Raw genomic sequence first — 27,216 nt, 5'->3', positions numbered from 1 at the left:
CTTGTTTGGGTTCTCTCGCTCCTTGTCGCGTTCGATATGACGTGATCGCGTCCTCACGCACTCACTCGTGGTGGAGAATGACGTGTTCGAGATCTCATACTCTTGTGGTGCATGATCATGAGACGAATGACGCGAGATAGCGCAAAATGGCTACCAACAATCCAACATCTCGTGGAGCATGCAAATGGATCGGGAAAACTTGTCGACGAACACTGGGATCCAGGTAAGGCGATCACGCACGTGAGAACTTATTTTTACAGCGCGAGCATGAAAAAAAATTCCGGTACGCTGTGGAATGTGGAAATTTTGGAATTTTCGCGCTCTCCGCGGAGAGCAAAAATGTCAAATTATCACAATTCCCGCGAGCGGAACGGAATTTGATGCCCAGACCTATTGCAGAGCTTGTGTTCAGTAGGATGCATCGGAGGTGGTTGGGGTCTTTCTTGGCAGGTTGTTCGGCGGCTCTGATGCTGGTGTAGCTTGAGTTCCGGCAGGTGAAGGGACAGTGTGTGCGTTTCAGGGCGGCCTTGAAGCAGGTGTGGGTCCTACTGGGGATGAGAGCGTGGAGTGTACTGGCATCATAGCGGTGGTGGTCGTCGTGGCGGGTGCGGGGACCAGGGGTTCTGGCGATGGTAATGATACTAACATAAAAAGATTAATTCAAAGATATCGGACAAACAAAAAAACATGCAGATGACAAGCAGGCTGTAAATGTGTGTAAGCTGGGATGCGGCACCAGGTGCAGACGACACCAAATAAAAGAAGTTCCAGTGAAACTTAGGCCTTGGGACACTGATAAGAGAAACACAGAAGTAGTAACAGGAAACAGCATTCTACAACCAATATAAATGGAGGGAAAGTAAGTAGCAAGCATACAAACCAATGAAAAGTGAAGGCGGGTTGTAAGCCCCTTTTAAGATTTATATTAAATACAATAGATTTCACACGCACAGCGCAATCGCTGTGCATGTGAAACCTAAAAAGTAACTGGTGCTAATGTAAAGTGCTCCGATACCTTTGCGTGGTGTAGGCACTATATGAAACTTCACAAAAAAGAGTAACGGGTGCTTATGTAAAGAGTTACAATACATTCAGGTGGTGTTGGTGCTACATAAAACTACACAAGAAAATTTGAAAAACAGAATCAGTGGAGAAAGGGATCCGTGCAGTGGAGTTCAGTGGGGGCAAGCAACGACGAGCGGGAGGTAGACAGGCAACCAACATTAAATGCGGGCAGCCACAGGGAGTTAAAGTGATTTGCCAGTAATCACAAAATGTGGAACTGAGGCAGAGGCTAGAGAGACAATGTGAAGTCCTTTTGGGAGAGGATGTGGCATAAGGGCCAGAGCTGCAGACTATTGAGCTGGGAAACCAGGTTTGAGTTTTGGCTTTGGCTTAACATCCTTGATTCGGGGCAAATCACGTAATCTCTCCGTGCCTACAAAAATGAATGTGTCCTTGTGTAAAGTAACTGGTGCTAATGTCATGCACTCCATTACTGTCGGGTGGTGTTTGGTGCTATATAAAACTGTACAAAAAAAGTAACTGGTGCTTATGTAAAGCATTCCAATACCTTCGGGTGGTGTTGGCTCTACTTAAAACTGCACAGAAAAAAAACAATGTGAAAAGCTGAGTCAGGGAGGAGGGGATCTGGGGGAAGAGGGGATCTGTGCAATGCTATTTCAGCTTGTGCAAGCAGCAACGGGCGGGAGATTGATGGTCAACCAACAGCAAATCCGGGCTGGCACAGAGAGATTAAGTGATTTGCCTAAGTGTACAGTGGTTTCATTAAAGGTAACTAGTGTTAAAGTAAAGCGCTCCAAAACCTCTGGGTGGTGTAAGTGCTATATAAAAATGCACAAAACCAATAACTGGTGCTAATGTAAAGTGTTCCAATACCTTTGGGCGGTGTTGGCGCTATATAAAACTGCTCAAAATAAATGTGAAAAGCAGAGTCTAGGGAGGAGGGAATCTAAGCAACAAATTTCAGCAGGGCAAGCAGTAATGGCTGGTAGGTAGATGGGCAACCAACATCAAATGCGATTGATTAAGATTAGGTGAATTGTTCGTAATCACAAAATATGGAACTGAGGCAGAGGCTATGGAGACGATGTAGCATCCTCTTGGTAGAGGATGTGATGTAAGGGCCACAGCTGCCAACTATGGAGATGGGAAACCGGGTTTGAGTTTTGGCATCGGCTTAACATCCTTGATTCTGGGCAAGTCACTTAATCTAATAATCCAAAACAAAAATGAATGTGTCCTTATGTAAAGGAACTGGTGCTAATGTAATGTAAAGGGCTCCAATACCTTCGGGTGGTGTTGTTGCTATATATAACTGCTCAAAAAAGTAACTGGTGCTAATGTAAAGTGCTCCACTATCTTTGGGTGAGGTTGGCACTATATAAAACTGTTCAAAAAACCAGAACGAATCACAGTGTTAGGCTGGTTTACAGTAGTGAACATGAGGAAATACATTGCATGAGCAACCCCATTAAAAGGAATACTTTTGGGGGCGTGGCCAAGATGGCGGAGTGAACGGACGTGTTCTTCCCGAGCTCCTGCGCCCGCCTAGGCCCTGAGCCCTGAATTTCCGCTTTTCTCCCCCCCAATCGGCCCGGAAGGCCGGGTGTGGTCAGGAGAGCATAGGGACGCGGCGCGGTTGAGCTCCGGTTCCCCGTCGATCGCAGTGTCGGGCGTGGTGAGCCTGGCGGCGGGAACCCCGAACAGTGGTGGTGGAGCTCAGCCGACCGGAGGCCCGGCTGTCGATAGCGCGGCCTCTGGGGGTTGTGAGAAAAGATCTGCTGAGCTGCACCCACCGGTAGCTGATCCAGCGGTGCCGACGGTCGCGGACCGGAGAGAGCTGATCGGTCCGTGAACGAAGCGGTGAGCCCGAGTCTGCCCCCGAGACTAATCGAGGCCGCGGCTGCGGCCGGGCCGGGAGAAGACGCAGGCCGGGACCGCTAACGAGGCTGCCCTGGTGCTGTTCCGGGCACTAGCGGAAGGTCCAGAGAGGTGCAGAGGAGCGTTGGGGACCCGCCGGCACAGTGAGCCTGGCCCGGAGGACCGCGGGCCGGTTTCCCGGTGGAGAGAGGGGCTCGGCCCCGGCCTGGGGACTACGCGAGGCCGCGGCTGCGGCCTACCTGGACAGTGCAGAAGGCTGAGAGCGCCAGAGAGGCGGCGCCAGTGGGGTGGCGAGTCCTGCCGGGTTGAGAGACGACGATCGGCAGCCTGCACCAGGGAGCTCAAGCGGCACTGGTCAAGACCGGAGTGAGAAGGAACCAGGCCCTGGGCACACCTCCCCCCCGCGACCCGGCAGAGGCGGTGAGGGGCGCCTTGGGGTGACGAAGAGCGAGCGGGGCACCCAGGGGCATTGCGGACTGACCTTGTGAAGGGTGGGAGTTTACGGAGCACAACACCAGAGAGGGACTGGCACTGCGGCGGCACTGGGCCTTTGAAGCTGAGTCAGGTGGGGGACGCTGCCCCGGAGAGCAGGGGTGGGACCGGGAAAGACTCCCCTTGAGTGGCCAGTCGCGCAAGTGAGGATCCTTGGCGCCCTACGGATCGCACTTGGGGGTCGGAGTGGTGTCGGCTGGAACGTTGGAGGCGGACGGCCTGGGCCGGGCCCCGGACGGCGCCTTCCCCTTCCCCCACAACTTCAGCAGAGGAGGTGAGACGCGGGCTGGGTGTGTGTCTTTGGCTGCGGAGCCCCCGGAGGGGTTACAGACTGCCCGGAGCAGAGCGAGGGCTTGCGACATATTGCACCGGGGTGGATTGAGAAACGCGACAGCACCGGGTACCTTGTGCGCGACCGGGAAGGGAAGCAGATTGGGAGCAGTGACTGAGTGGCGCAGAGCTCCCCCTGGGTGCGCAGACATTGGAGGTGAGGGGGGGACCCCTCGAATGGTGTAACGCATATTGAGACTGTGGTGTGCTGGTCCTGAGCGGCTGAGGCCTTGAGGCGCCTGCGACAGGGGTGTCCCGCATACTCTGGGTGGAGGAAACACTCACTGTGGGCCCAGGCCTGGCCACTACGCGCATCTGCAGCCGACGAAGACCACGCAGTTGAGACCGGCTCCCACCTGACACGTGGCCGGGCTGGGCCTTTCGTGGGCTTGGCCTTGTGTCGTGGTGACCATCTGGGGCAGGGACACACACCGGAGACTCCCGAAGACTCGCGCCGGAGGTCCGGGCCTGGACGGGTGACAAATTGGCTGGGGCAGGCTGTGGATAGCACACGAGCTGCGGTGCAGTAAGAAAGATGGCCGGGCAGAGGGGCGGCAAAGGAACTAACCGCACGCTCCCCGAAATGCTCAACAAGCCACCTGGTAAAGGAGACAAGACCTCACCACAGTCAGGTGGCGCAAGCGGGTCTCACGAGGGAAGCAGCGGAGAGCCCCCGGTCACCAGATCCTTTTTGGAATCACTTTTCGGGACACTGCGGGAAGACTTTCAAGAGTTAAAAAAGGAAGTGGCCGGTGAAATACGGGAACTACGCCGTGAGGTGGATGGCATCGGGGAGAGGGTAGAAGCGGTTGAGAGCTCCACGCAAAGGCAGGACGAAGAGATTACGCACTTACAGCAAGAGGTACTCCGCCTCAGGGACCAACACATAGATCTTCAACAGCATAATGAGGATCTGGAAAACAGGTCAAGACGGAACAACATTAGGGTCCGGGGAGTGCCGTCCACAGAAGAGACCTCCGGCATAGTGGCTTATCTGCAGGAACTGTTCCGCACCGTCATTAGCGAACCTACAGATTTCCCCATTAAGATAGATCGGGCTCATAGAGTGGGGCCGCAGCGGCGTGCAACAGGGCCCCCGCCTGATGTATTGGCTTTCCTTCCCGATTTTTCGCTGAAGGAGCGGATTATGTCTGAAGCACGGAAGAAACAGTCAATAACATTCAAAGGTCACCAAGTGGCGCTGTATCAGGACCTGGCTGCGACCACGATCCAAAAGCGCAGAGCATTTAAGATTGCGACAGACTTCCTGAGACAACACGACACCCCCTACTCATGGGGGCATCCTTTTCGCCTCATATTCCGATGGAATGGAGTGCAGCACCAGCTGCGGTCTCTACAAGACGTCTGTGAAGTGTTAGGGATCCCGGCAGAGGAGAAGGAATCGTCCACGCCGCGGAGAAGGAACTCAACTAATGGAGGTTGGTGGAGGATCTCGAGACGCAGGACACAGAGTGCCTCACAGAGACCGAGTTCGCCCACGATCAGAGCTGGGATGGCGGACGCACTTCGAACAGCGACAGAGACTTCGGTGGTTGAGGAAGGCGTAGCTTTAACCGCATAATGTGGCTCCGGGGGGAGAATGACATTGCATTACTGATGGAGCTGGCTTTGGGGGGGGGGGGGGGCGGTCGCGGGACGGCGAGGGAGGAGTACTTGTGGTAAGTCGCCCACGAAGGTATTTCACCACAGACTTGTCCGGTGAGGGCAGGCCTGGGACTAATTGGACTACGAAAGGTGGGGAGGAATGGGTTGGGGGGGTCTGTTTGGGATCCGAGTTGGGGTGAGGGGGGAGGGGGGGAGGGGGTTGGGGAGTTGGGGGTTGGTGTTCTTGGGATCCGGGAGGGGGGTGTTCGGGGAAGCTCTGTCCGGTGTTTCTGTCATGTTCCCTCAGATTGGCCAGGGCTCGCAGATAGATCCGGGAGTAGGCTTGCCACTTGCTGCTTTTGATCGACAGTTGCTGGTGGGTCACGTTAACCTGGTATGGCGGGTTTGAAAGTAGTAACTTTGAATGTGAAAGGGCTAAACAATCCCACAAAACGTAGGGCAATTCTTTCCTTGTTGGAGGCCTCACAGGCGGACATCTGTCTGCTACAAGAAACGCACTTGCTGGCTAGTGATTGTCATAGGTTACGGTCCCGCTCCTTCCCTACACAGTTCTTCTCCTCCAATACCACTAAAACAGCAGGAGTGGCGATCTTGGTCTCTAAATCCTTTAAAGGTGAAGTGCTACACAAATTGGCAGAGCATAAAGGGCGGATGCTGGCATACAGATTTAAGTTGGGACCCCTGTTATTCACGGTGGGGTCGGTTTACTGCCCAAATGAACGTCAGGACCACTTCCTCCATGCCACACTGATAGATGTCACAGCATCTCCTGACAGGCATCTCATTCTGGCGGGGGACCTGAACCTGGTGTTTGATTCCTCATTAGATAGATCAGCGCAGCGCTTTCCACAGACCGGGGAACTGTCACACGCTATGAAAACACAACTAGCTGACTTCGGTATGCACGATCTTTGGAGGGGATTGCACCCTGCAGATAGGGACTACTCCTATTTCTCGCACGCACACAAAACATATGCTCGGCTGGACTACCTGTTGGTCTCTGGCCCGGTGCGGGACATGGCCACTGCCTCCGAGGTAGGGGTCATCTCCCTATCAGACCACGCACCGGTCTCGGGGACCTTCCTGCCCCCGTCGGCCCCAGTTCGGCGTGGGGTCTGGCGTCTTCGAGACACTCTTTTACACAAAAAAGTTGTGGTGCAACGTATCACCGAGGCGGTGGCTGACTTTCAACTACATAACTCTAACCCCGACACTACGTTGGCGACTCAATGGGGGGCGCTTAAGGTAGTTTTACGGGGAGAATTCATAAAGATATCGGCGACCGAAAATAGAGAGAGGAAGGTAAAACGGGAAGAACTCACGCAAAAGGTCAGGGAATTAGAACAGGTGCATCGGAGAACGGGGGCTCCTAGAATTTGGAAACAACTCAAGGCAGCAAGAAAACTCTTGTCGTCTCTGGACCTAGACAGAGCTGAATATGCGGCTCTCCGTTTGAAGCACGCATATTATACAGGAGGGGATCGTTGTGGCCGGTTGCTAGCGGCTAAGCTCAGAATCGCACATCAATGCCGCCGAGTCAAAGAACCTACGGTAACAGGAGGGCGCACGGTTACAGAAGATGTCGAAATAGCTGAGGCCTTTCGACAGTTCTACTCCGAGCTCTATGCGGAGGACGGCTCGACGACTGGGGTCCCTGATGAATATCTTGATTCAGTGACTCTCCCGTCCCTAGCTCCAATGCAGACCGATCACTTGGACCGAGAGATTAGGATAGAAGAGGTTATTGCAGCGATCGCTAGGCTGCAACTCGGGAAAGCCCCGGGACCAGATGGATACACCACCCTTTTCTATAGGACTTTTTGCACTACTTTAGCTCCTATTTTGACCAAGCTGTTTAACTCTTTCGACTGCCCCGGTGCTATCCCACCGGATCTCCTGCAAGCCACTGTGTCGGTGATACCTAAACCAGGGAAGGACAGGGCCCAGTGTGGCTCGTATAGACCGATTTCCCTCCTAAACGTGGATCTTAAAATCTACACAGGGATCCTTGCGGCGAGATTGGCGCAGTATCTCCCCGGACTGATTGAACCGGACCAATCCGGCTTTGTCCCTGGCAGGCAAACAGTGGATAATACCAAGCGGTTGGTACACATACTGGAAAAGGCTTCGCGAATCCCCGGGGAAAGGATGCTCCTTTCGGTCGACGCCGAAAAAGCGTTTGACCGGGTGCACTGGCCGTATCTTGAGCAGGTGATGACTCGCATGGGAGTAGGGGAGAGATTTAGATGCATGGTCTTTAATTGTTATAAGTTCCCGTCGGCTACGGTGCGTGTCAATGGCTGTGGATCAAAGCGCTTCTATATTGAGCGCGGCACGCGACAGGGATGCCCACTGTCCCCTCTCCTTTTCGCCCTCTACATGGAGCCTTTTGCCCAGAGGGTGAGACAAAACCCAGACGCTCTTGGTGTGCGGATGGGGGGTTATACCCATACGGTCAGCCTATACGCGGACGATGTTATTTTTACACTGGAGGATCCGCAGCGGGCTTTACCCGCATGTATGGCGGAGCTCGAAGCTTTCGCGAGAGCGGCTGGGTTTAAGATGAACTTGGGGAAATCCACGGCGTTGGATGTTTCCCTGACGTTTGGGACGAGACGAGAGTTGCAGAGGCGGTTCCCGCTCAAGTGGTCGCGGAACCATGTGCCGTATTTAGGTATCCTGCTGGCTCCCACGCTGCCGGCGATGGTGGCGGTTAATTACGAGATGCTTGGCAAGAAAGTGAAGGAGGAACTGGGGAGGTGGAGCAAGGGGACGATATCGTGGCTAGGCAGGATAGCGGCGCTGAAGATGACGGTGCTTCCACAGATCCTGTATCTCTTCCGGGCACTTCCGCTGCAGCCCCCCAAAGGCTGGATCCGGATGATGCAGACTGCACTGTCCCAATTCGTCTGGCAGGGCCGTAAACCCCGAATGAAGAGAGCATTGACGACTTTAGCGCCGGAGGCGGGAGGACTGGGTGTCCCTGACCTTCACAAATATTTCCAGGCGTCGCAGTTGAGGTACCTGGTGGAATGGAGCAGGTGGGAGTCGGATAAGCATTGGCTCTTCCAGGACCAGGCAGTGGCGGGTCGGCCCTTGCAGGAAATACCGTTCCTGCGTAGGCAACACAGACCCCCGAATCTCTACGCTTCCTATGTTACGAGGGTTCCGCTGAGGGTATGGGATGCCACTAGTGTCCGCTTCGAGCTCACCTCGTTCCCCTCTCCGTTCACGCCTATTGTGGACAACCCAGACTTCACACCTGGGACAGAACCGGGAGCCTTTCCGCTTTGGCGAGAGAATGGGTGCAGGACACTTTTTCATGTGTACGGTGGGGATGGAGTCCTCTCCTTTGACGACCTTAAAGGGAGCTACCAGCTGACCGAGGCGGATAGGATGAGATACTGGCAAGTCAGACATTGGGCGCTACAACCACAGGTGCGGGAGGCTGCGGACAGGAACTTGCTCCCTTTTGAAAGATGGATGGCGACGCGTACCTCGGACGCCAAACTCATATCTGATTTGTATAAAATGCTTCAGCCGCTGCCCACACACATCTATAATCCTGGTAGAGAGAGATGGAACAGGGAACTGGGGAGAACACTTAGCCACAAGGAATGGGAGCAAATTTCATACAGAGCGCGGCATTCTGCTTATCATGTGGGGCTGACTGAAACCTTCACCAAGGTGTCAACGTACTGGTACCACACTCCCGAGCGCCTGCACGAGATGAATAGACTCATAGACACTGCATGTTGGCGCACTTGCGGGCACACTGGGACACTGACACATATTTTATGGGACTGCCCATTGCTACAGGGTTACTGGAAGGAGGTGATTGATGAAATAGATAAATGTTTTGACATAGAGTTGCCCCGCTTCCCTGCCTATACCCTGCTGGGCCTCCCTAACGCCTTAATGTACCCGTTGAAATCCCGGAGAGGGAGACACATCGCCATCGCTTTGGGCTCGGCTGTACAGAACATTCTAATACGCTGGCGCACCTCCACCATTCCCTCAATCACAGGTTGGCTACACCGGCTGTGGCATGTACTGGGTATGGAAAAAATGTTGCTTACACTGGCTGGGGAGGTCGATCAATTCACGGAGCTGTGGCAACCATTCCATGCATTACTGGCTACTGAATTCAGGGAGCTTACGTGCCCCAGATACCTGAGGCTCCTTAGGCTTACACCACCGATCACTTGAATGTCCAACAGGAAGGAGGAGGCACCCTATACTCATCAGGAGTAGAGAGAACAGGATGGGATCTGTGCGTTTCTGAGATGTTCTTCGCGCAACACCGGACAAGGGGCGGGGGGGTGGGAAAGGGGGTGGGCGTGGGTGGCTGTTGGGGTAGTTTGTTAAGTTGAATGTGAAGTACAGCGGGGTAGTTATTTGCTTTCTGATCCACGTTCAGACTCAATGCTCGAGGAAGCCGCCTACGGAGGTTCTCGCCTAGCCGGGACTGTTGAACTTTGCAGGTGGCGGGGTGCTCAGGAGGCAGCCTTAATTTCTCACGCTGTACACTGCCTTTTAATGCCCGGTTTCTTTCCTATTTTTCACTGCTGTATCGCTGTGCTTCACTGATAAATACTTTAATAAAATACTTTAAACCTAAAAGGAATACTTTTGCCATGGACATAGAGGGTCAGGCAGACTTGATGACATCAAGACTCAGCCTGACTCCTTTGAAGAGAATTCAAGTTAACAATGGTGCACAAACATCACTTCTCCGGTGAATGAGGAAAAAGTAAGAAAGTGTGCAGACAGGAAAGATTTGAAGAAATAAAATCCCACGCTATGAAATGAGAAGCAACAAATCTGATTTTCCAGCTATAAACACCATTGCTGAATGACCACACATGGTGTAAACACAGACACACATCTAGTAATTACACACACAGAATAAACAGAGATTACACATCTGGCACGTAATAGCAGCCATGCACACATGCTCCAATCAGCACACCTGCCATACACTGACAAAACATGAAAAGCAGAACACCAACACTCACTAGAATGAAACAGATTACATTGGTGGATTAAAGCAGTGATGGGGAGGGGGTGATTTGTGGACGAGGCAAGCAACAGGAGTTGTGAGGGAGCAACCAGAGAGAAGAGGTAGGAGGTGGGGCAAACAGAAAACAGTAATAAAGGGAAAAACAGTGACGGGGAAGGAGTGGTCTGTGGACAGGGCATGAGGGTGGATGGGAAGAGACAGAGCTGGTAAAAGCATGACCACTGTGTAGAGTGCTAAAAAAGAAAAAAGTAGGTCCTAAAATGATCATATTAAAGGGAACAGTAGATGTTTACAAATACTTGGTCCATGCTCTGAGGGGATCGAGGGCTAAACACAAGAAGAGGCACGACCATGTATGCCAGGGACAAATGGTGACAAAGAATATGAGACAGAAGATGAAGCGAGCAAATGGGAAGTGTGCGGGTAAGCTGAAGCCCACAGATTAAACACAATGGCCCTAATTAGGTTGTCGGTTGTAGTTGCCTCCAACTGACATCCCTGCAGTTCGGGAATCGACCAACATTGGACCAGCTGTCCGAAATCGGAATTACGATGGGTCCACACATGGTGCAGTCTCAGACTTCCATTTCCCTATGGGAGCTTTTGCAGCAGTTGGAAACCGGATGTAGCACAAGCTCTCATTGAGAAATGGGAGTCACTGTAAATTCCTGCACCATGTGACGGGCACCTCATTGTTCTTGGCACGCTGTGCAGGGATTTACAAGGCTAGGCCCCCAACCGGAGGCAGCGGAAAAGGGGATCCCTTCTAGAGGCCCCCAAAGTCACTTTCTGACAGGTTTTCCATGTGACATTGAAAACCTGTCAGAAAGCAACATCATAATCCTGACAGGGGGATTATGTTTGGTTTTCAACTGGACGATGGGCTCCTTGAGCCCGTTGGAAGGCAGCCAGATTGACCGGCTGATTTGAATTCCGACCGCCATAATGGTAATATGAAGGTCAAAATTCAAACCAAGGATGCCGGTCGGTAAGCCTCCAAATAGCGGTAGGAGGCTTAACCACTGACATCTTAATTAGGGCCAATCTTTTTCTTCAAGACAGCACATGCCCTGACTAGCCGAGACCTAAAAAGGACTAGAATGTGAAGTGCCTGTCTGGCAGCGGGACATCTTCAGCATGTTAGGCCTGGGATGAGTGGGACCCTAATTGGGGTAATGACGTTTACCGGTATGTAATAATCTTATTCTTGATAGTTCAATCAATCAATCAATCAATCAATTACATTTGTAAAGCGCGCTACTCACCCGTGAGGGTCTCAAGGCGCTGGGGGGAGGGAGGGGGGTGCTGCTACTGCTCAAAGAGCAATGTCTTGAGTTGCTTCCTGAAGGAGATATGGTCCTGGGTCAGCCGTAGGTGGGTGGGGAGGGAGTTCCATGTCTTGGCCGCCAGATAGGAGAAAGATCTTCCCCCGGTTGTGGTTCTGCGAATCTGTGGGACGGTGGCGAGGGCGAGGCTAGCGGATCGGAGCTGGCAGGTGGGTGTGTAGAACGTGAGGCGGTTGTTGAGGTATTTGGGGCCCATGTCATGGAGAGCCTTGTGTGCGTGGGTGAGGAGCCTGAACGTGATTCTCTTGCTGACGGGGAGCCAGCGCAGGTATCTCAGGTGGGCAGAGATGTGGCTGTGACGGGGGATGTCCAGGATGAGTCGTGCAGAAGCGTTCTGTATGCGTTGAAGTCTTTTCTGTAGTTTGGCTGTGGTTCCCGCGTAGAGGGCATTCCCGTAGTCCAGTCGGCTGGTGACAAGGGCCTGGGTGACCGTCTTTCTGGTTTTGGTGGGGATCCACCAGAAGATCTTTCGGAGCATGCGTAGGGTGTTAAAGCATGATGACGAGACGGCGTTGACTTGCTTGGTCATTGTGAAGAAGGAGTCCAGGATGAAGCGTGGGTTGCGTGCGTGGTCCGTGGGAATGGGGGCGGTGCCCAGTGCAGGGAGCCACCAGGAGTCGTACCAGGCGGAGGGGGATGGTCCGAGGATGAGGACTTCCATCTTGTCCGAGTTCAGCTTCAGACGGCTGAGCTTCATCCATTCCGCGACGTCTTTCATTCCTTCCAGGAAGCTGGCTCTGGCGGTACCGGTGTTGTTGGTGAGAGAGATGATCAGCTGGGTGTCGTCAGCGTAGGAGATGAGGTTTAGGTTGTGTTGGCGTGCGATAGCTGCAAGGGGGCTCATGTAGACGTTGAAGAGGGTGGGGCTGAGCGAGGAGCCTTGAGGAACGCCGCAGATGATCTTGGTGGCCGCAGAGCGAAAGGGAGGGAGGCGGACTCTCTGAGTTCTGTCTGAGAGGAAGGAGGTGATCCATTCCAGAGCTTTTCCTTGGATCCCTGCGTGGAGAAGGCGGGCAGTCAGGGTGCGGTGGCAGACTGTGTCGAATGCTGCCGATAGGCCGAGGAGGATGAGGGCGGCAGTTTCCCTGTTGTCGAGCAGGGACCTGATGTCATCGGTGGCTGCGATGAGGGCGGTCTCAGTGCTGTGGTTTGCTCGGAAGCCGGACTGCGATGAGTCGAGGGAGCCGTTTGTCTCGAGGAAGGCGGTCAGTTGTTTGTTGACTGTTTTCTCGATGACTTTAGCGGGAAAAGGGAGAAGCGAGATGGGGCGGAAGTTTTTGAGGTCCGTGGGGTCCGCGGTGGGTTTCTTCAGGAGGGCGCTGATCTCCACATGCTTCCAGGTCTCTGGAAAGGTGGCAAATGCAAAGGAGTTGTTAATGATGTTCCGGAGTTGGGGTGCGATGATGGAGCCAGCTTTGTTGAAAATGTGGTGTGGACAGGGGTCGGCTGGGGATCCGGAGTGGATGGTGTTCATCACGAGGGTGGTGTCTTTGGTGCTGACGGGGGTCCAGGTGTAGAGGGTGGTGGTGGGGGGCGTTGGTTCTGCTGTTGGGTGCGTGGTTGGGTGCGTGGTCTAGGCGCCGAAGCTGTTGTGTATGTCGACGATCTTGTGGTGGAAGAACGAGGCGAGTGAGTCGCAGAGGTCCTGCGAGGGCGTGATGTCGTTGTTGCTGGCGCTGGGGTTGGAGAGCTCTTTGACGATGCTGAAGAGTTCCTTGCTGTTGTGGGTGTTGTTGTCCAGTCGTTCTCTGAATGCTGTCCTTTTGGTGGTGCGGATCAGCTGGTGGTGTTTGCGGATACCGTTCTTGAGGGCTGTCATGTTTTCTGTTGACTGGTCGTGGCACGAGGCTTTCTCGAGGGTACGGCTTGATATCTTGGAGTTTTTTATGTCGTTGGTGTACCACGAGGCTTGCTTGCTGCCGGGTCTGTTGGGAGGATTCTTCAGTGGTGCGAGGGTATCAGCACAGTTGGTGAGACACTGTGTGAGGTTGCTGGCTGCTTCGTTGGGGTCCGTAGTGTTGGTGGGAGGGTTCTGTCTTAGCGAGATGGTGAGCTGGTCGGTGGTGATCTTGCTCCAGCATCTTCGTGGACCTTGTTGCGGGTGGTGGTGAGTCGTGGTTTTCCTGAAGTTGAAGTGGACGCAGCTGTGATCTGTCCAGTGTAGCCCGGTGGAGTGGCTGAAGGAGATGTGGTCGCTGGAGGAGAAGACTGGGTCAAGCGTGTGGCCGGCGTAGTGGGTGGTGGTGTTCACCAGTTGCTTGAGTCCGAGGTTGGCGAGGTGGTCAAGCAGGGTGGTGTTGTTGGCGTCATTGTTGTTTTCTAGGTGGAAGTTGAGGTCCCCTAGGAGGATGTAGTCTGATGAGGTGAGTGTGAGCGGGCTGATGAAGTCTGCGATGGCTTCGCTGAATTGTGTGCATGGTCCCGGGGGTCTGTAGATGAGGGTGCCTCTGAGGGTGGTCTTTGGGTCAGTGTGTATCTGGAAGTGAAGGTGCTCGGCGGCGGTGAGGCTGTCGTCAGAGTTGGTTGTGATGCGGATAGTGTTTCTGTGGACGATGGCGATGCCTCCTCCGGTTTGGTTGGTGCGGTCCTACCGGGTGATCTTGTAGCCATCCGGGATGGCTATGGCGATGTCGGGGGCTGAGGAGGCATTCATCCAGGTTTCTGTGAGGAAGGCGACGTCTGGCGCTGTTGTGTCAAGGAGGTTCCAGAGTTCGACGGCGTGCCTGTGGACGGAGCGGGTGTTGAGCAGGATGCACTTGAGGTGGTTGTTGCTGGTGCCTGGTCTGGTGGGTATGGTGCAGGTCCGGAGGCAAGTGAATTTGGAGGCTTGGCAAGTGAAGGGTCCGTAGGTGCGTTTCGGGGTGGCTCGGTAGCAGGTGGGGTTCCGGCTGGTGTTGAGTGCGTGGAGGGTGGCGTTGTCGTAATTTAGTTGGGTGGGCTGGCATCATCGAGGGCCAGAGGTCCTGGCGCTGGGTGCGGTCCAGGCGCGGACGGGCGCAGATGGGCTTGCCTTAGGTACGCCTTTGGCGCGCTGCGCGGTGCGTCCGCTGCGCGGCCTCCATATGAGGGGGAGAGGGAGGGAGGAGCAGCTGGGAGGCGGGAGCCTGGCGGCCGCAGGGGAGCGAGGGGGCGGGGCCGCAGGGGAGCGAGCGGCGGGAAAACAAGGGTCACAGAAGGCAAGAGGGGGTGGGGGGAGACCGGCACAGTGGCACAACTGACAATAGCAAAGAAGAAATAAACACGGGGTACAGAAAGAAATGAGGTGGGAAATTCAAGGAAAATACAGCAGGGAGCAGTCACAAGAAACGAGAACAGACCAGTCAGTCAGGGAGCTGCACAATAATGTAGATATGGGGATTTAGAGATAACGGATGCTAGTTTTACAAGGATTGCTCTGTGCCTCTGAGGCCCTAAGTACCTTCAAATTTGCCTCATAATTTCATTTGTTCTTATGATGGTTTATGTTGCATTTATTATTTTCATGTGATACACTCTTACTCATTCGTCTTCGGTTCTCTGTCTAACTCCTCCACAACCTTCATTCATCTGATGTCATATGTCATATTTCCTCGGGTTATGTAAATGTATCTGTAAAAGTTCCTGAATGAATTACATGTACTGCACTTGCAATTAAAAGTGCTCTCCATCCCCGTGAGGATCCCTATCCAACATAAAAATACCTTAAAAATAAAATGTCATACTGCCCCTTGGAATTGAAGCAAATTGCTATCATTGCAAATAAAAACAATACTGAATGTATGTGTTATCTAGTACAATAAATATTAAAGGGACAGGAACCCATTGCTAAATTATTATATATAATTTTTCTGAAAAAATGTATTTTTAAAATTAGTACTCTAAATGACATTTCTCATCTAAAACTTTCTAGGAGTCTTTACATCTTCAATACTAATTTACTGCCTTGGTTTACTATTTTGGATCTTTTTAAATTTGATTTTCCTGTTCAGAACTTGTATACTCGAAAAATGTTAAAAACTTAGCACAGCCGCATTATTGTTCTTTAACGTTTTGTTTTATTTTAGGTTTACATGATAAGGCTCCTTTAGGATTGATTGACACACCATTACTAGATACGGAAGAAGAGGTCCATTACTGCTTCATCTCAGTCGATGTGCTGGGCAAATATCCTGTGTTAATCAATGATGATAATTTGCTTTGGCTTGCTGAAGATTTTGCACTGATAGAAACTGGATGCAGTGAATTCCGTTTCATAGGTAATGCTGTATGCATTTGGACAATTCACTATTATGAAGAAATGTGTAATGCTGAGAAACAATATAGTCACACTGTTAGCTTAACTGATATTGCCCGCAAATTAAGTTTATTACTTCAGATAATGTCTGACTAGATAGCGATAACAAATTACTTGACCTCACTCCAGAGATTTTGAATAAAAGAGAGACAGTTCCTAAATGTTTTCAAGAACAGCTCTTGATCAATGAAATAAACACACTAGACTACTACAAACCACCACATTGAGACCGACATGGAAAGAACGGGTGTAGGTCCTGAATATTGAGTATGGAATATCGTATATATTAATATCCTAGCCATAATATTGAGGACAATATCAACAGGCAAGTATTTATAGATTTCCATACCTAGCTCCACAAACATGTACATTGACTACATATATATATATATATATATATATATATATATATATATATATATATATATATATATATATATATAAATTCGAAAAGGTTGCCCCCAGTGGGTGGATGTGAGACCCCTTCCACCCACTGGGGAAACAATTTTGAACTATTTGCTGGTGTTCCATTCACTCACTAAGAGGTTTAACTGTCATGCACTACAAGTCCCAAGATGCCAGGAGCCACGCCCATACAGGGCAGGACGTTAATAAATATAGTGCGAAGAAGCTTGAAAGAACTCGCAGCAGTCAGCACACCACCATTGATAAAGAGGACAGGGGTCCTTGAAACGCGTCTGGAGTTTGTGCTAAAGAACTTTGTATGAAGTGGTTATCACGCTGCAATTTGCCAGCAGGCGGAGTCCAATAAATGGGAGTAAGAAGATTTGCGTGAGGGTTCTTTCACAGGGGCAACCTTTTCGAATTTATATTTGCGGCTGGTCCGGCCGCGAAAGGATCCCGCTGCCTGAAAGGCAGACCAGTGCTGTTCTAAGGAGACTAAGCACGAAATGGATGCAAATATCCTTGGGCTTCGTCGGAAAGCAAGGTAAAAGGCTGAGATGTGAGACCCCTTCCACCCACTGGGGAAACAATTTTGAACTATTTGCTGGTGTTCCATTCACTCACTAAGAGGTTTAACTGTCATGCACTACAAGTCCCAAGATGCCAGGAGCCACGCCCATACAGGGCAGGACGTTAATAAATATAGTGCGAAGAAGCTTGAAAGAACTAGCAGCAGTCAGCACACCACCATTGATAAAGAGGACAGGGGTCCTTGAAACGCGTCTGGAGTTTGCGCTAAAGAACTTTGTATGAAGTGGTTATCACGCTGCAATTTGCCAGCAGGCGGAGTCCAATAAATGGGAGTAAGAAGATTTGCGTGAGGGTTCTTTCACAGGGGCAACCTTTTCGAATTTATATTTGCGGCTGGTCCGGCCGCGAAAGGATCCCGCTGCCTGAAAGGCAGACCAGTGCTGTTCTAAGGAGACTAAGCACGAAATGGATGCAAATATCCTTGGGCTTCGTCGGAAAGCAAGGTAAAAGGCTGAGATGTGAGACCCCTTCCACCCACTGGGGAAACAATTTTGAACTATTTGCTGGTGTTCCATTCACTCACTAAGAGGTTTAACTGTCATGCACTACAAGTCCCAAGGTGCCAGGAGCCACGCCCATACAGGGCAGGACGTTAATAAATATAGTGCGAAGAAGCTTGAAAGAACTAGCAGCAGTCAGCACACCACCATTGATAAAGAGGACAGGGGTCCTTGAAACACGTCTGGAGTTTGTGCTAAAGAACTTTGTATGAAGTGGTTATCACGCTGCAATTTGCCAGCAGGCGGAGTCCAATAAATGGAAGTAAGAAGATTTGCGTGAGGGTTCTTTCACAGGGGCAACCTTTTCGAATTTATATTTGCGGCTGGTCCGGCCGCGAAAGGATCCCGGTGCCTGAAAGGCAGACCAGTGCTGTTCTAAGGAGATTAAGCACGAAATGGATGCAAATATCCTTGGGCTTCGTCGGAAAGCAAGGTAAAAGGCTGAGATGTGAGACCCCTTCCACCCACTGGGGAAACAATTTTGAACTATTTGCTGGTGTTCCATTCACTCACTAAGAGGTTTAACTGTCATGCACTACAAGTCCCAAGGTGCCAGGAGCCACGCGCATACAGGGCAGGACGTTAATAAATATAGTGCGAAGAAGCTTGAAAGAACTAGCAGCAGTCAGCACACCACCATTGATAAAGAGGACAGGGGTCCTTGAAACGCGTCTGGAGTTTGTGCTAAAGAACTTTGTATGAAGTGGTTATCACGCTGCAATTTGCCAGCAGGCGGAGTCCAATAAATGGAAGTAAGAAGATTTGCGTGAGGGTTCTTTCACAGGGGCAACCTTTTCGAATTTATATTTGCGGCTGGTCCGGCCGCGAAAGGATCCCGCTGCCTGAAAGGCAGACCAGTGCTGTTCTAAGGAGATTAAGCACGAAATGGATGCAAATATCCTTGGGCTTCGTCGGAAAGCAAGGTAAAAGGCTGAGATGTGAGACCCCTTCCACCCACTGGGGAAACAATTTTGAACTATTTTCTGGTGTTCCATTCACTCACTAAGAGGTTTAACTGTCATGCACTACAAGTCCCAAGATGCCAGGAGCCACGCCTACACAGGGCAGGACGTTAATAAATATAGTGCGAAGAAGCTTGAAAGAACTAGCAGCAGTCAGCACACCACCATTGATAAAGAGGACAGGGGTCCTTGAAACGCGTCTGGAGTTTGTGCTAAAAAACTTTGTATGAAGTGGTTATCACGCTGCAATTTGCCAGCAGGCGGAGTCCAATAAATGGGAGTAAGAAGAGTTGCGTGAGGGTTCTTTCAAAGGGGCAACCTTTTCGAATATATATATATATATATATATATATATATATTTCGCAATTTCACCCTGGATTCCAAACACACAGCGGGTGCTTCTGCAGATGGGGGTTGAGACCCGTTTTTGTTACACAACATCTAAACACAAATCAGAGCACTCACGGAGTGAATAAAATGAATTTTTCCTGCAGACACATTTAGGCCTGATGCATTCCTAAATGCAATACAATCAATTTGTTTCAAGCATAGTGTGTGGTTCATTTAAACGTCCAGCTATTGCTACTATTGGTGGGGCTGTAACTAATAGGTGGATGGTAACTTCTTTGTCAATATCCTATTGCCACCAGGCGTCAAACCAACTGCGTATGCATTTCAATGGTTCGTAGTTCACTTATGGGTCTTAATGCCCCATAAACCATTTTGCTCCAGGGAGCCGGGAAATATTATTTGTAGTCGCCTCTCCAGATGGTAGCCTTGTGGTGTTGCTAATCCTTAATTGACACTTGACTGTTCTAATTCTGCTTGATTTTAATAGTATCTGTTCCTATGCCCTAGCTCGGGGAAACCCAATGGGTAGCTGTACGCTTTATGAATGAAATTAACATAACATAACATAACTTGCAGCCACATTTCCACTGTGCACATATTCTTCGCCTGCCCCTGGTTATAATACACAGGATTCCTGCGGGTAACCCAAGGCCTAAATGGTCGACAGGCTCTGATAGCAGCAGTTGTGGCACTCCCAACAAATTCATACAATACAAAAAAAGAATAATAATAATCTTTATTTGGATTTAAAAAGAAGATATCCTTAAAAGCGCATCTCGGTAATTCCCACAACTCGACATGTTATTAAATGAGATAAAGAAACACAGTTTAACAACAATTAATAAACGAGGATCATCTGGATAGCGCCTTTCAATTTCTGTTACATATTAAAGATTAAAACATTGTGTGCAAGGTGATAAAAACACATAACATGAGGACAAAAGGGGTTTGTTGCGCTAACAGTTAACAACATTCAACTTGTAAAAAACAATCCATATTCGGGAAATCACTACTAGTTATGATAAAATGCAGGCGAATTAGAACAAAACGAACTAGTCAGTAACAGGAATTATGATAAGATACTTGTGAACAGTTTTAAAAACTTAAATGTAAAGTATGTTTTAATGTAAACAGTTAGATAAGGGAGGGAAGCATTAGCTGATCCTTCCGGCATTTGCGTAAAATTACTGTGCGCGTGCTGTATATAGGTTATAAGGCCTATGTTTAAAACTGTGTTTTCAGGGCTCAAAGCTGTGATAATTGCCTGTCTGCAGGTCCGAACACCCAGCCTATTCCACTCCGTTTTAAGTTTGCGTCTGCGTTGGAACATAAGAGCGGGGCATAGGCAGACCACGTGCTCCAATGTTTCCGCTGTTTTACCGCACCCTCTCCACGTTAAGTCTTCCGTGGTGCGCCGCCAAGGGAGCAGATCTTTTAGGATCGCCAGTCACCCATTCTAATAGCCATAAAGCTGCGTTTTAAATACAGTGAGTACGTGCAAGAGAGATAGGTAGCGGGAGATATCCGCCCATAGGAATTCATAACTGCCCATGCATGACTGTGTTTAGAAAAATGAGCTTTGTCGATAATGAGGGAGCTCATTCTGACGCATTTTTTAATACTGGTTTTAAATGCTGTCAAGCTAGGGTTAAGGGCCCATAGGTCACCCGCCGACATTTCGCGGATAGAATCCTTAAAAAGGCGACCATACGAGCCCCCTGGGTTTTTCTGGGTGATATCTAACCAAACTAAAGACTCTAATGTGCCTATATCTGCTTGTCTGAGTTTATGGCAGAGATTTAAGTATGTGCCGATGTTGGAGGCCTCATAATTTAATAAGCCCAGTTCTAGTCTGATCTGGGCAGCAGAGGCAGTTTTAGGCAAATAGAGGACTTTTTTGTAGATTTTGGTCACAAAATGATTTAAGTTGGTGTTTAGTTTACCCCTAAATATCTCGATGCCATACGCCAGGGTGGGCCCAATTTTGGCTCTCAAAACTTCCAATAAGAATGATAAGGTTGGACCAGATAGGTTTTTTGAGAGCTTGAAGAGGGTCACCTGTAAGGTCGTGGCTTTTACTGAGATCTCATTGCGCTGTTTGGCGAAATTGCCCCTAGAGTCAAAATGGACCCCTAAGTATTTATATGTACTTCCTGTTGCTAGGCTTGTATTGTTGTATGACCACCCACCACCGACGTTGCGTTTCCTTCCAAAGGTTACCACTTGGGTTTTCTTTAAGTTAACCTCAAGTTGGTTCATAGTGGTGTAGCTGTGTAGCTTGTCCAAAAGCCTTTGCAACCCAACCCGTGTAAAGCTAAAAAGAACCAAATCACGGCGTATAGAAGATTACTTATTGCCGAATCTCCTACCTTAGGGTGGTGACTGTTTGTTTCATCCAGTGTAACTGACAAATCAGCTATAAACAGGTTAAAGCCCAGCCCTGATCGTTGACCAGGATCCCAGTACGTAAAGAGCACAGAGAGCGGAGTGCCACTGAGGACGGGGGACTGGCACCGGCTCCCTCACCTGTGCTCCAGTGATCTTACAACCTCTTGTAGCCGCGTTTAGATTTCTGCTCCTAACCCCCCTCCATAAAAGTTGCGGCGCACGGCGTAGTGCGGCAGGGGGGGCCTCCAAACCGAAGGAGGGAACAGCACCAACTCCAGCAAAAGCCTCAGTCGCGCGCCCAACGGCCTAAAGTAGAGCAAGAGCCCCCCGAGCCCTGAGAATTAAGAAAGAGAAAACAGAGTGTTTTCACAGAGAGCATCAGTAGCATCAGCAGCACCAGCAGCACCGGCATACTAGGACAGCGGCACCAGACTGCTAGAGCAAGGGAACTAAACAACATCATCGGATTGCAGGGCATCTGGGCTTCAGGGCTGCACACCTAATAGCCCAAGGTGCAGTAATAGCCCCCCATTTATCTCACCCCATCCCGTTACTCCATCTCACGAAGTAATCCGCAGGTCAAAGGAGAAAGGAGAAAGGCGAAGAGACAGTGGCTCATCGGGGCAGCAGGAGTTATCCACACTTCAATCTCTGCCGGAGAGAGCACAATCCATCCACCTCCAAAGCAGGGCTGGCTTCCCCAAGCCGTTACCACTTCTCAATTATCAACCACCAATCAACGACATACCCCTGCTACCTATCATCTTTATTCACGAGCTCAAGAGTCACCCGCACCAGTCAGCTCAAGAGTGCGGTACGGAAGGCGGAAGTACGGAAGGCGGAGTGGCCGAAGGGAGTAAAGAAAAGGAAGGGAAGTGGGCTCTCCCAAAGAAACATCCGTACCTCCTCACCATCATGAGATCTGGGAAAATTAGAACAGATCCCACAAACAAGAAAAGAAATCAATCACACTCCAGAAAAAAGAGCGAAGAAACCCACGATTCCTCCGATGAAGACCCAGTAGAAGCACAAGACATAATAGCCAACAACACACTCATAGAAAACATACCACAACCAACCTCACATCTAAAAAATTCCAAGATCACAGACTTCTTAATCCTTTCCTCGTTGCCATCCGTGCTGCAGAAGCCCTCACTCATCTCAGTCAGTGGGTTTGATGCCGTCAGTCTCGCAGCCTCTGAGCAACACCCCCTCGAAAGGTCAGCTACAACCCTTGGAAAACACCTAACAAACTCACAGTCAAAGCACAAATAAACCTAACGGAAGCAGCAACCCACACAAATGTTCACGCGGCGGTATAAACGGTAAAACACCAAATTTGCCATTGAAGCGTCGCTCAACAAGTCTGGGCTCCTACTTCTGTACGACAGAGACTGACCCTGGGACCGCAAACCCAGCTTTAAGTACAGATATTAGTAATATACTAGACAAGGACGCAACAGGCACAGGAACAGTTGAAAGGCATCAAGGCGACCAGGACCATCGGGACGAACACAGAAAAGGCAATGTGCCCCCAAAACTGGAAGGAGTGACTGCACGGCAGGGACGACAACACACAGTTGGCCTCGATGGCCAACCGAAGGAAAAAAAATTATATAAATCCCAATCCCCCCACATCCAGAAACTCGGGAAGCCAATAATTCCACTCGTTCTGGGAGCCTAATAATTCACCAAGAGGCAAACTGTCAAACACCGAACGGTCCGTCGGGATTATTCCCCCTTCATTACTCGATCTGCTCACCGACCAAAACAACCCCTCCGATAGGACCTGAGCCCAGAAAAACAAGGGAACAAGGAACACTTACCCCAGGCACAGGTCAGGGTGGAGATCCCCGAGTGCTGGTTCAGAATAAGCCAGGGGTCAAAGTTAGGACCAGTTCACAATCCACCAGCAACCAAACTGACAATCAGCCACTAGCGCAGGCACCGCTGTGGCCGCCATTCATTAGTATTATGGAAACCATTTCCTCAGCACTACTTCGACACTCTGAAAAATTGGAGCTACAGATAGACCTCCTACAAATTTTGGCATCTCACGTAGTTGGTATAGACAGCAAGATACTAGAGCTCAATTCCCTCATAGAGCGGGTACAGAAAGACCCACACACAATGTATCACGAATGTCAATGTTCGGAAACAATGAACCAACTAAAAGTCTCACCGACCATTCTAACAGACAATCTATGGGAAGTCCAAAACAAACCAAAAGAGCACCAAGACACCATGGAAACTCACCCTACCGATACTCTCTCCGCCAACTTGACAAGTATAATCAGCGCCGACATCTCAATTGGTGAGGACTATGGGCCAGACGCAATGGAAGGACCCCCAACGATAAATCATTTAACAACAGCATACATTGCACTTCCAGAAGACCCTACTCCCCAAGACAACCGCACTCTGGATCCAACTAACCTAGGGAGTGAGGATCTTGGCCCTATACCCCATGGGCAACAAAAACAATTCCCCTCCTTGACTAAACGAGAACGCAAGAGATTAAGGAAATCTAGGCAAAAGAAGTTGCAAAGAAAACAAAGAACACCACAGCCCACCAGGTCCCAGGGCCAAGATCCCCTGGGGGCCCGCAATCAAACAACGAATTTGACCTCAGAAACAATTCCGCAAGAACCAAAGTTCAGAGATGAAAGCTGAAGGAGCAAGGGGAAACCTGGCAGGGATCCTTACCACCAAGTGTGCCCCACACAGTCATATCAACAAAATCGGCCAGCTGTCAAAGCGTACATACTCCCACACAAGACCTTCTAAAAACGCAACCGGAGTGTGGCCCTTCAGTTCAGAAACCCGAGGCAGACCAAAAAAGCATCATGCACTACTTCCCGAAAATGACAAAAGCACAAAACGAAAATCCTCGCCCTAACGTGCAGCATCAAAGACCCTCTACCGTAAGCCGAGACCATCTTAGATCCCTTCACTATGATCCCGCCCCTGAACTAGCAGCCCAGTCCATTATTCCATTCCAGGGTAACTCAGTTATGATAGCCAAAACAACCACTGAAAAAAGGAACAAGGAGCAAGAAGAAGATCCAGACTCACTGTACCCAGCAGGTTGATTTATACATGAAATTATACCGCATTATAGCTCAAGGGGGAAGCACGATATTCTTAATCGGAGCGCCATCCTAAAACTAACCAATCTGATAGAACCTCTGAGTCATCTGAACACCAACCAGATCGAAAGCATTGAATTTCATCCAATTGCAAACATCAACGGGAGAGAAATGACAGTGGCAACATGGAAGGATCCAAGGATAGCCAAGGAATTTTGGCAAAACAGAGACATATTCGCAAAATGGGGAATAGAAATCAGATCGGTTCCACTGGGGAGATATCCGGGTCCGTTATCCTCGCAGGCCGAGGAAAGTTCACGTCTAGGCTGTGGAGTACTTCGGGGGGCAGTCGGCTGCTCAGGGTGTACCAAGGGAGGATGGTCCAACCTCCGAATCATCCACCACGGCATGACAGGTGGACCAACTGAGAGACGCAAAATCTTGCCCCCAACAGCTAGTCCAGCAGCCCATATGACGAATGAAGCGTGAACACAAAATCTGAAATTATGTTCATGGAATATAAACGGGTTGGGAGGCAAAACAAAAGACGCTGACTTACTAGCATTCCTAAATAAATTTGACATCATCCTACTCCAGGAGACTTGGTCAATCACTGCGGAACAAATTGATGGCTTTAAAGAAATCCAACTACATACCACCAGAAGAGGCAACACAGGCAAGGCCGCAGGAGGCCTATCGATTTACCTTAACACTAGTATTCCCTGGTCTCACGCTACCATTGACACAGGACAAACATGGATCCAGTGTATTAAAATCAAGTTACTTCCCGATCCGTTTTCAAGCACTTCTGGCCCTCAAGAGTCTCGGCAATTGGTAATTTGTAACACCTACATACACCCGGATGTAAAGAAGCAACCAGAGAAAATCCTGACCTTAAAGGCGCTAATTAAATCATTGCAATCCACTTAACCACAGGCGGGGCTGGTGGTGTCAGGAAATCTGAATATGCTCCTTCTATTTAAGGACTACGCCCTCAACAGCATCCAAAACAAACGGAAAGACAAATCCATCCCTCCAATGGTATCAAACCATCATAAAAAGGATAAGCACGGCCAGCAGTGCGCGCAAATGCTCACCGACGTCGGACTTATTGTTCTGAATGGCCGCTTTCCCCAAGATCAACCGGCGTCCCTAACCAGAATAACCAAACAGGCTCAAGCTGTTTTGGATTATACCATAGTGGACTCAGAGGTCTTACAAACAATAGTTTCCTTCAGCATAACTCACCGGTTGGAGAGCGACCACAGCCCACAATCAATCGAACTCAGTCACCAATACATTAGGGCATCAGCATGCAATGATTTGACCGAACCTTCGTGTCTATACGATCTCAAGCGATTTGTATGGAACGGAAAGAACGCTGAAGAAATCACGGCACATGCGAAAAGAGTGCATGGGGAGGCTACCGGAAACAGTCAAATGTCTCTTCAGGACAACTGGGTAAAGATCATCATCACCCTAATGGAAAGATTTGGCCACCAAATACACACAATCAAAAGGAAACCATGTAAGGCTTTCCAGGCGCCCTCAGGCTCAATACTGAGCAAAAAAAGGATTCTAAATCAAGAAATAATAAAGTTATCAAGAAAAGACAAGATAAAGGGTGACGACACCAAACGTCAAATCTACAATCTACGGCAAAAATACAAAAAAGACGTGTGGTTTGAAAAGTCAAAACAACAAATAGAAATTTGGCAACAACTATTAGAATCTAGTAAATCAAATAACAACAGGAAATTCTGGGCAGACATCAACTAAGTAGCAAACGGAGCCGCCCAGACCATCAACTCAAACATTCTACAGGAAGATTGGATCCAGCATTTGGAGCAAACACAACAGACCAAACCTCAATCATGGGATTCAAATCATTTTGCGCTCCAACAATATGAAAATAATGAAGCGGCCCGAAACTGTGAAGAACATCGGATTACGCCATCTCAAGTCCATATGGTCATCAAAAAACTAAGGTCAAAAGGTGCGCCAGGCCCAAACGGTTTGCCAAATGACCTCTTTAAATCTGACCAATCCTTCTGGGCGGAATACCTTACTCCCTTGTTCAACAATGTCTTCCAAACAGGAAATATTCCTACACAATGGAGAGGGAGCATTTAGCACCCAATATTTAAAGCAGGTGCAAGAACAGACCCAGCCAACTACAGGCTGATCTCCCTAATTGACGTTGAGGCAAAAATGTATGCATCTAATCTAAGATCTGGAAGAGTGGGTTAGTTCCAAACATATCCTCCCTATTACCCAGACGGGGTTTAGGCCCGGAACCAACACCACGTGTTATCTTCTAGCACTAAATCTCCTTGTCGAAAGAGCAAAGGAAAGGTCTACAAAATTGTACACCTGTTTCGTAGACCTGAAGGCGGCGTTCGACACTGTCCCAAGGGAGATTCTATGGCAAAAGATGGACAATTGGGGCACTCCTCCGAACCTGTTACGAGCAATAATAGAATTATACACATCCACCTGGGTCAAGATCAAATTAGGCAATGGAGATAGAACAACAACAAAAATCCCCACCCTAATTGGCCTGAAGCAGGAATGTGTATTAGCCCCAACTCTTTTCAACATCTTTACCGCCGACCTTGACAAGTGCATCGCGGAGACACAAAGTGACCCGCCAAAGCTAGCTCAATACAAAATAAGGAGCTTACAGTATGCCGACGACATTGTTCTCTGCAGCCAGACCCCATTGGGTCTTCAACGCTCCATCACAAGACTGCATGATTACATCTCAGCGAATGGCTTGCAAATTAACTACAATAAAACAAAGATTGTGTGCTTCTCATCTCGGCAAGGGCAACAACCCTTCAAATGGCACATCGCTGGCAATACCATAGAGTCAAGTAACTCGTACAAGTATCTGGGGGTAGTGGTCGACTCAAGTTGGTCACTTAAAACTCACC

General features: G+C 49.7%; 1 protein-coding gene across 3 annotated transcripts in view; it reads left to right on the top strand.

Moving 5' to 3' along the window:
• Window positions 1-27,216, top strand: part of KCTD19 (potassium channel tetramerization domain containing 19) — a 2,598,446-nt gene that overhangs the window by 669,778 nt on the left and 1,901,452 nt on the right. For 2 of the 3 annotated variants that reach the window (XM_078669084.1, XM_078669085.1), the window contains exon 4: window positions 15,765-15,956. The exons of the other annotated variant lie outside the window; for it this stretch is intronic. In XM_078669084.1, coding sequence (XP_078525210.1) covers window positions 15,765-15,956 — 192 coding nt within the window. The remainder of the gene's footprint in view (window positions 1-15,764; window positions 15,957-27,216) is intronic. 3 annotated transcript variants of the gene reach the window in all.

This window comes from Lissotriton helveticus, chromosome 12, assembly GCF_964261635.1.
Source record: "Lissotriton helveticus chromosome 12, aLisHel1.1, whole genome shotgun sequence".
Taxonomy (NCBI): domain Eukaryota; kingdom Metazoa; phylum Chordata; class Amphibia; order Caudata; family Salamandridae; genus Lissotriton; species Lissotriton helveticus.
The sequence above is the reverse complement of the archived record's forward strand: the minus strand, read 5'-3'. Positions and strand labels throughout refer to the sequence as shown.